The sequence below is a fragment of the Eleutherodactylus coqui genome, chromosome 7 (genome assembly GCF_035609145.1).
Source record: "Eleutherodactylus coqui strain aEleCoq1 chromosome 7, aEleCoq1.hap1, whole genome shotgun sequence".
Taxonomy (NCBI): Eukaryota; Metazoa; Chordata; class Amphibia; order Anura; family Eleutherodactylidae; genus Eleutherodactylus; species Eleutherodactylus coqui.
The window spans coordinates 154,288,191-154,298,877 of NC_089843.1; the positions used below are offsets into that span (position 1 = coordinate 154,288,191).

At 41.8% G+C, this 10,687-nt stretch overlaps 1 protein-coding gene across 1 annotated transcript in view; it reads right to left on the reverse strand.

Moving 5' to 3' along the window:
• Nucleotides 1–8,147, reverse strand: part of ENPEP (glutamyl aminopeptidase) — a 50,326-nt gene extending 42,179 nt beyond the window's left edge. The window contains exon 1 of the mRNA XM_066573829.1: nucleotides 7,420–8,147. Coding sequence (XP_066429926.1) covers nucleotides 7,420–8,105 — 686 coding nt within the window. The 5' untranslated portion in view covers nucleotides 8,106–8,147. The remainder of the gene's footprint in view (nucleotides 1–7,419) is intronic.
• Between the last annotated feature and the right edge of the window lie 2,540 nt (nucleotides 8,148–10,687).

A 10,687-nucleotide genomic window follows, 5' to 3' on the forward strand; every position in this document is an offset into this window, starting at 1 on the left:
TACTATATATTACCAAACCTCCTCATCTCTACCGCCTTAGAAGAATCACTCAAGTGAATGATTCACTGGATCTGTCCATCTGTGACAAGTTTACCTTTGATCTTGTGTTACTGGAAAACTTTGCCAACTCTACTTGCTATCTTAAAATTGCTAATCACTAATCTTATCTTTCTTTTTTAAGGAATAACACTAATCTTATCTTTAACAACCAGGTTGTAAAACTAGGGAATTGGTACCAAAAGTGCAATCATAGTACATACTAAAGATGTTCTGTAAAAGCTAAAATCATCAGAGCCTATGCAGACTCTTGAAATACTTGAACATGTTGACCTTTTCACATTCTCTTCTGCCCAACTTCATACTTTGCCAAAAGGTCAGTGAGGTCAAAAATTTTATCCAGTAAACACAGATGTCAACAGTGGATATATTATGTATCCCATCTCATATGTTGCCTTTAAGCCGGTGTCATTATAAAAAGTCACGTTCCAGAAGAGTTAATAGTGGCATTCAAAAATATATGCTGAAACTTTTTGGAAACATATTAGCATTTCGGATATTGAAAATAAAATCTGTGTCATTTCTTGTAGAATAAGCCTGCTGAGATCTGTGTATTACTTAGAGGTGGAAGAAAACAGCGGAGCAGAACTTGTAACATTTACCAACAATGCTGTCCGTCCATAGATGCAATGCTAATTTTAATAAACTGACTATAAAAATAACTCTTAACAATAATTTCCATCTACGAACTCAAAATGATTGGCTCTTAACGATGCAGAGTCATTCCACTGATGTGTTCTAAATGACTTCTTAGAACAAGTGACTTGTTTCAACTTTTTCTCAGTAGTTCATTGAGTAGTTCACACTATCATAGCATTTAATCAGCTCTTGATTACAATATCCATGCATTGGTGTAGCTTTAAAAAAGGTGAAAAAGTAGCAGACACACCCCAGCTCTGGATCTAAAGGAAGCTCAAAGGATCCTTGATGCATAAGAAGACACCAGCATTATAAGTTGTACATGGTAGGTTTTACTTTGAATCCCATAAGCCAATCTAAACCTTCTCAAGATGGTACGGGTCACTGAGTTCTCAACAGTCTTTGCATAAATCAATTATACCAGTAAGATACATTGTAATATAGGCTTCCCCCACCCCCGTTAATGGCACTGTAGTCTCTTCTAAAATCCATCTTGAAAGACCAGTCTATGGAAAGGGAAGGATAAAGGATGGAGAGAGACGTAGACTTGCTGCTGCAGATAATGTTTTACTGTCTCATAGCTACTGGAATCACATCTACACTGCTCAGTACTTCTCTTTAATGTCTTCCATGCTGTTGCCGCTTCTCTGCATATGGGAGATAATGATTGGAGAGCATAATATCTACTTCTCTGTGTGCAGTTTATGGGAGACATCATAACAGTCATTAGCTTAGGAAACACAGAGAATTAGAGAAAATGGTGATAAATACAGGAGAAAAGTCATATATGGGTCAGAAATAGTGTTATTCCTCATGTACACAGACACAGGTTTTTCTAAAAAGTCACCTTAAGTTTAGGTAAGCTTTAAATTTTGTCATTCTGAACTCCACCATCAATTTAGATATGGACAGGCCAAAGCTGTGATTTCTTATTTCCAAAATGAATGATCCAAAGCATTCTATTCAGCATTTCCCTTCTCTTTTGGTCTTAGGAAGAGGATTTGAGGGTAAATTTTCTCTTTCTGCAAAACCTCCACTTGGATGATGCGTTGTTATTAAAAAAAGTGGCATTTTGCAGTCTGTCGTTATAGAAAAACTGTCAAAGTTTTAAATGCCATGCACACTGGCTTTTATATAAGCAGGAGTTTGAAAAGTTAGTGACCCTTTAAATCTAAACCTCTACAATGAAGCGCTAGTTTGGAGACATTTTATACATTCTACACAGGAAGATCATTTATAGCAATTCCTCTAACCAGAATTGTTTCTTTGCAAGCAGGAATAATCTGATACTAACCCTGCCAGGCTGAGGGAGATATGCTGCTGACAGAAGCAGTCATCATGTGCTAATTGGCATCATTAATTTCTTTGACAGCAGCACATTAATAGAATATAGGTTGACATGAAGGGCTACCCTCATTCTGCCAAAATAGTGGATGGGAATTTGACATTCCCTGTAAAGTTATCATTGGTCCCCCTTCCTTGGTAATTCAATCCAATTATTACAACACCTTTTTTAATCTGATCAGAATGAAAAAAAAATAGGATCGACTGTCGGTAAATTATTTGAAAACTATGTGGTGTAAATTCTGGGTTCAGAGGTTTATTTGGATGGTAGTCATTATATCTTGCTGGTATACCCACGGTACAAAAAAATACAAAAACCATTATGCTCAATGGGATCAGTCATGATTCAAAAAGACTCAAAAAGTCACTGCACAAACTGCTGGATTAAGCATATTGCTACTTTGTGTCCCTTTATGTGATTTGAAATTACCACCTTGTATTTGTATGTGAAAACTAAAGCAGTGCTCTGGTTCTTGAGTAGCTTTGTACAATAGGTTTTAGAAATGATCTGCAATGTCTTCACCAAGCATGTCAGCACAGATTCTGCAGCAGCAATGGATTCCCATTAATGGGTTTCATTGCAAAGATGGACCACATTTTATCAAATTGCTGCCCAAAGCAAACTGAATGTATGAAAACTAAGGGCCCTTTCATACAAGCCAACAAATCATTCAGATTTCTTCAATTAGCTAGAATCTGAATAATTGTCGTTCAGTGTAGAAGCATAAACAGACTGAACGACGAACAATAATTTATTCATTCAGTTTATGAATGCCTAAAAACAGAAGGACAAATTGGCCGGTGTAAACAGGTCGTCGTTCATCTATGAGCGACGGCCTGTTTACTGTGAATGTAGGTGGGTGCCCGGAACAATCTCCGGCCCACTCCACCTCCATTCACTGAGTGATGATCATTCCTGTGCTAGGCTCCTTTTATACAGGGCGATCTGTCAAGTGCAGATGCCCAATAGTTCAGTCCAATGCTTTTACACACCAACAATCATCGTTGAGTGAATGAAGGCGTAGCGGGCCTGACATTGTTCCGGCCGCCTGTCTCCATTCACTTATGAACAACTGCCCATTTTCACGGACCAACTCTTCGCTCTGTTTTCAGGCATGCATAAACTGAACAGCAAAGGAATTATCGTTCGTCGTTCAGTCTGTGTGTACTTCTGTACTGAACAACAATTGTTCTGATTCTTGCTGATTGAGAAAATCTAAACGATTTGTTGGCTGGTATAAAAGGGCCCTAAAAGCACGGGAACAATCATCACGGAATCACCTGTTGGACATCTGCGCCCAACAGGTCATACCGTGTAAAATGTAGTCTCAGACTGTACAAATCTTATCATGAGCAGCAAACTACCCAACGTACATCTCTACTCTCAGGATGCAGCAATTATCTCTAGTGAGGCTTGCGTATCATCTATCTATAACAGAAATGTTCAAGAAAGCGGGTAACACAACTATGACTTTCAAAGCATGTGCCATATTTATATATACATAGTGGAGTGTATCCATAAACTGAAGGTCCACATTACTGCCCCCAACTAGCTAAAACTTTATAGTCTCTAAAACGAGTAAAACACCCAAGTCATCCCAAGATCATCAAGCCACATTCTAAAAGATAATGTACTACACAACCCGTTCTACTAGCAGATGTGCACAAGCCTGTACTGCCACAATACCAAGCAACATCATGAATGCTACTATGCCACCTCTGGTTCTTTCTATACTTTCAGTCTAAGTCAAAATGCAAACCCCATTCATGAAGGAATTTATATAAAGTTGTGACTCAACGAAGATGCCCAATTCCCAGGGTACCGTATCATCACTTTATCACCCCAAATGTTGCAGATTTCAATTCCCAGCAGAAATTCCTCTTCATTAGTTGGCAAGTCATCTTGGAAATTACAGCTGACAACTGGAAGAACTGGTAGAAGCAGAGTTATGCTGCAATTTCCCAGATTTCCTGCCAAGAAATTAAATTGCATTCATAATGCCTCAGCAAATAGAAGTCATACATAGTCATTGAGTGGCAATCACTTAATGTATTCCTGCTTCATTCTGTGCTAGACATACACAAACACTCTCATAGTTCTTCAATTAATCTACCATTATGTTTTTGTAGTGTGGGAAGTAATTCACAAAGACACAAGGAGAACATACAAACATATGCAGATGTTGCCTTATGTCGGATTGTTAACCATGATTTTACAGTGCATACATACATATAATCTACACAAACAGTTGGGTATGTTTGTAAATTGTATGATTTGTTTTATACAAATCCTGGGTATAGTATAGCCTACAGCTGCATTCACCCATCTGCTGGCTGATATTAGAAACAGACAATAAGTTTGTTGTCAGACACCTCTCTAACAAGTTAGCGGAGTTCCTCATGCAAATTCCCAGAGCAAGGTCTGTGCAAATAAGGAACGCTGAGAGATTTCAGCTCTGATTCCTACTGAATTGTAAATGCAGTTATGGATTGTAATATACTTCTGGAGGCAATACACCTGCTTGTTGATTAAAGAGGTATTCCCATTTCAGACTACATTACCGCGATAAGAATATTTCTCCGTGAGTTACGGAAACATATCTATCTACAGAACCAAGCCTGACAACCCCTGGGACGGCTGTATGTGGTAGTAAGAGTTACAGAAACAGACAAGGACTGTGTTACACTGATTCTCCAATTCTCATAATAAAGAATTATTACACCTGGTTGATATAACATATGACTGAAAAGTCCCAAATAGGAATACCCCTTTAAGTACTGAACTGAGACCCAGGACTCTGCTCTACCTAGGGTTCCTTGATACTCAATTTGCAGATGGTAGATATATGAAAAGTTTTGTACTAACCGCTGCCATATACAAACTTAGTCTTTCAGACCAGACTGAGATAAAACAACTATTGATAGTGTACATAGATTGTAGGCAACTTTTACCCGTCTTTGGGCAATTGCTCGCTTCACTGCCTCCGCATGTCCAAAACACTTTGTGCAAGGTCACCAGTACCAAACTAAAGCCCTGGTGACCCAGGTTGTCATAAATGACCTCCTCAGCAGTTTAAAGATGTTGTCCATTTGTAAACTATTTATGGGCTCTCCTTAGAATAGGTCATTAATAGTAGATCAGAGGAAGTCCATCTCCCGGGATCCCCCACTGATCAGCTGTTCTATTCACCACTGAGTTGATTTCTGTAGCAGACAGACAGTCCCACTCACACTGCATTGGCCAGGCTTGGTACTGCAGGATAATTTCCTATTGAAATGAATGCCCTGCAATTCAAAGCCTGGCCAGTGCAGTGGGAATGGAGCTGTCTGCTTCCTGCAAAAATCACCAACCCAAAAAACAGCTGATCGGCAGAGGTCCCTGGTGACAGACCCCCGCCGGTCTACTATCAACAGTTTATAATTGGACAACCCTTTTCAGGTGAATTGATTAGAGTATGGTAAAGTGGCATTTGGGCTCTAAAATAAAGTTGTTGATGATGCCATCCATAGCTAATAGAAGCTATGTACCCTATAATACATAATATCGCCACAAAAGGAGACTGAACATATACAGTTGATATTGTTAGTATTTCTACAGAACTAGAGGAACGCACGTTGTATAAATACCTGCCCAGCAATTATACGGTAACCTGAGCTAAATGCCATCAAACACTTGAACTTTTAGACTTGAAATATAAATGGATGATCTGGCAAAGATGCAGCATGCGGCTCTGTAAAACTGTAATTCAATTATTTACAGTGAATTTTCATTGACAAATTCCCTCCAAATAGAGCAAGTTAAAGTGCCTTCGACATGATGTGCTTCTTAAATAACATTTAGTTAATGACAGAGTGCTAGATGTGTGTGCCAGCTGTAGTGAACAGTACCTTGGACACTTGACAAAACCAAGTTTTAGCAGAGATGGTGTGAGGAATCCGTAGCTCCTACCACAGTTCAATGAGTACGAGTGCAGAATATATACCCCATATGAACTAATTTCACTTATTAAGCTGTGCTGGATTACATACTTCAGAGAGCACCGTCATATGGATACATTTGTATTAAAGTATCCACAATTTCATTATTTTACTGTTATGAATTGATAGTTTATTAGTAAATAAAATGATACAAAGTACAATTAATATCTGTTATCTTTTATCCGTTTTAGACAGCTTGTGCTATATGGCATAATACTGGAGCGTCAATCGGTGCCCCCCTCCTTATAAACTGAGAGCCATCACACTGATTTGTATATATGCAGGCTATTTACACAGACGGGCTTTTGTTACATCCTTTGTAACCCAAATTAATAGAAGCATGGAGTCCCTTTAAGCCTGGGTTTCACACACACCGGTGGAAATCTTGCGATTTGGCCGCGAGATTTCCGCCGGGAGAAGCGCCGCTTCAAAACCCGCGGCACCTAACAGCGGATTTTGAAGCGGCCTGGCAGCTCGCTCTTCCGGCTCTCCCATAGAGGAAAGCGCGGCCGCAGCGGAAGAAGAAAAAAATGTACATGCTGCGGCAGGGGAATCTACGCCACAGCGCCGGCTTCTGCCGGCTTTGCTGCGGCGGATTCGCTGTCCCGTGTGGACGAGATTTCTGAGAAATCTCATTCACATGGCTGGCTAATCCCGGGATCAGTGGCCGCAGGTGGACTTGCCGCGGCAAAATTCCGGACGGAATTTCCGCGGCAAATCCGCCCTGTGTGAACCCAGCCTAACTGTATTACAAAATCTTATTATTAAAGTAATCAGAGCCTACCTGAAATGCAATAAACTTGAATAAAAAGTTTAAACATTTCGCTTTTGCTCTCAAGTTTCTTGTAATTTGGAAACTAGAAATCATGCAGACATATAGGAATTTATGGAGAGATATTATGCTACAACTGGAACAAAAATGGCAGGAAAATTGTTCCAATGACAGGAGAAAAACTTTCTGTTATTGCTATTTACTTTCCTAGTGATAATGATGATCTGCAACAGAGGTATACTACATTGAGGGCCCTCAGCTTTCATATGACATTCATAACGCCACAATGAGGCAAATAGAAAAATAAGAAACCATTACCTAAGGTGTGACTGCATAATCGTCACCACCTACATCTTAGCCACTATACACTTACACAGTAACTGCTGAATCTATGTAATAGCTACTGTCAGGGACCACATGATTGCAAGGAAATGAGATCTTGGAGAAACTTCCCCAGATATTAACTTCTACATTGTAGCATGCCTAATAGTGACTTTGTCCACCAATGCTAGACACAGGTTGGCATTTGCTGGAATCACAATTGTATGCGTGTGTGTGTAGATATATATATATATATATATATATATATATAATCATGTGTATATCTCAGTTGGTCATAGATACATTACTTGGTCTCTCCATTTTCTTGGTAAGTAGTCCTGTAGAAGCCCACTAGGGTGCCATTCAGCTGTCCTGCAAATTGCAGTGTCAGGCGATAGCTGTCGTCTTTATCATTGCCATTGGGCTGCAGATCTTGGTCAGCTTCCAGCACCACATATTCATGGCGCCTAAATTCAAAGCAGTGCTTGATGGGGATTTCTTGGTCATTTCGATCTCTCAGCCTGGGCTGCCCTATGATTCTTGTTTCCCTGATGTGTAGCCACAAATGTTTGATACCTTGGCGAGTCAGATTTAGCCAAATGGTCACAGTACCATTGTATGTATCCTTATCCATCTCAGGCTGGATATGCAGGTCATAGTGCAGGGGGTAAATGTAACTTGGAAGTCGGAACTGACTCCAGTCCCCGTTTTCATTATTTTCCACTGGGCAGGCTTCAGAAGCTTGTGCTGGTATTGTAGTGTGGTGTACTGTAGTAGTGGGCAAAGATGTTGCAGGACTGGGTGCAGGTGATTCAGTGGCATCTCCATTGGTGCTTTTGCATGGGTCTGGATAAGTTAGTCCTACTCCCAGTCCCACAGCTAGTCCCACCACCACCACTGCTGCTACAATAGCAGCTACGTGCTTTCCCCTTATGCAGTACTTCTTAGCACCCCCCTTCTCGTACATGCTCATATCTTCCATATCATGTTCCATAAAGTTTGGAGGACAGTGAGCTGTTCTTGCTCTTCTCTTCCCAGCTGCTGAGCCCAGGCTGATGTGACTCTTTTCACTACTTGAACATACTTCTACCAGCTCCCCCTTCTCCTCCTCCTCCTCCTCCTCCGCATCCCCCTCCCCGCCTCTTACAGGGCAGTGTAGCTGAAAATAACTCAGTCTTAATCAGCAATAGATGATGATGAGATGTTAAATAGAGAGCATCCCTAAACGGAAGACCTAAGAACACCTTGTCAGTGAACTCTGCCCATACGGCTGCAATTAAGTTATTAATGCTGGAATAATGCCCTCAGTTCTCTACAGTTTAGATGATCCCTTTCATCACCTCCTTGAATGATTTATTGAGCCGAATTGGCTAGATATCATATTCTGGGTTTCATGTAATACTTTTCCCACCAAAATTGTCAGATTGTAGGGTTCTCTTCTAAAGGGGTGTTGCAGTTTCAACACATTTAAATGGAATTTGCCACAACGGACATTTTCACCTATACATAGGATAGGGGATACATTTCTGATCGCTGGGGGCCCACCACCGATGGGACTCATACTAATCAATAGAATGGGGATCCAGAGCCCCCAGTTCCTCCTCACTGCACAATTGCAGTAAAGAGTAGTGCAACTTGCAGGAGAAGGGGGGGTTTGAGTAGTAGCCGTAGGTATTATATACATGTCAGACGTCAGAACTTGTAATTCACGGGGACATGAGCCGCTGGACCCGGAGGCTTAGTCCTTGTCACGGTGTAGCCGAGTGGTAACTAGAGGGGGAATGCTTATGGAAGGATATATGTATATCACGTCGTGACGCCACCCTTCCCACACCGTTATTCTATGCGGCTGAGTAATAAACACTAGACAAGTGTATGGTACTTCGGGTCATCAGGAACGGTTGAGGCCAGGTAAAACTTTACTTAGAAAAACTTTGGAAAAGCTGTGCAACATACATACAGAAAATGACATGACAGTTTTGCACAGTGCATCCACATGAGATAATACATGTATGAGAATTATGGAGGCGACCAGGATGTTGTTCTGGGACACTACAGTAGCTTGAATGGAGAGGTGTTTTTCTTATGTGCAGTGCTACTTCATCTGTGGGACTATCAGATATAGCTGAGTACATAGTACAGTTGGAGTACAGTTCCAGAATTCAGTCTTCTAACCAGTAGTCCTCCTCTGTGTCTTTACATAACCAGGACAGATTGGAAGTACGCAATAAAGGTTCCAGGTGAATGACTGCAAGCAGAGATCTTAAAAACCATGAGGAATTGATAAAGTACAGTGCCGTGCAAAAGTTTTGGGCAGGTGTCTTATTGGTTCCAAGTTTATTCTGCCGAGGAACAACGCTCGATAAAACGGTGTAAAAAGCGCCTGTGTGGAAGTGACCTATGGCATGTGTTCTGTGGCAAATTCTGTAGCCTTTCTGCATCCACAACAGAATTATTGCCGAAATCAGCTGCGTACCCACACCTGATTTCAGAAGGTACAGTGTTCACCTCCGAAGTCCTCAGCTGTTATTGCTTCCTTCGCAGGTACGCAGCTGATTTCAAATCAAAATCTATACCAGTGGTGTGAATTTTGACTCTGTATTGGAATGTGGAAATGCTGCGGAATTTCTGCAGCATTTCCCTGCCATATAAACATATCCTTAGGGCTGCCTTCACAGGAGCATTTTATTGTGTCAATTTTGCCCCCCCAAAAAGGCTGGCCAGAAATCGCAACCATCTGATGCAATGGATTCCAATGCATCCATTCAGATGGGCAATTTTTCATCCAGAAAAGATACATACAGAGTGCATTCTGGCCGGCCGCTTTTACACCGTCCGGAAAAGATGGGTCTGGACCTATCTTCCGTCCAAAATATGCTGGCTGGTCCTATAGACTCCTATTGGAGCCTATGAGAGCTAATGGAAAAGGGAGAGAGTTCAGCAGCGTCTCTGCTAAACTCCCTCTCCTTCTTTGCCCCTTGCCGGCAAATGGAGGGGGCGGAACGGGGGGGGGGGGGGGGGGGGAGATTAGCACACTGGCTTTACTAATCTCCTGTCCCGTCCCGCTCCCTCCCATTGCTGGCAGCTGGCAAGAGGCAGAGAGGGAGTGGGGAGTTTAGCAGACTAGCTCCAGACCCCGTCCTGCCCCTTCCCTTTGCCGACAGTCGCATGATGGTATCCCGGGCTGCGGCATATACGCGCTGCAGCCCCGGACGTCTGAATGAGTGACAAAACGGGAGATGCAGCCATGACTTGGTCATGGCTGCCTAATCGTTCACGCAATTTTTGAAGCGCTGCGGCCGTGAGGCAGGCGGCCGAAAAAATTCACAGCGCCCGTGTGAAGGAGCACTAAGGGCCAGTTCACATCAGTGTTGAGGGTTTTGTTCAGAACCTCTGTCTCCGAATTCTGCCTAAAACAGCAATACTTTTCGTGTAAAATGCCAGAAGCCTGGCTGGAAACCAAACGGACCCAAATACAGTCAAGGGATTCACTTGGTACTGTTCCCTAAACAGAACCCCCCAAGTGCTGATGTGACGGGCTCTAAGTAAAATTGAGCAAAATGATGACTATAAATT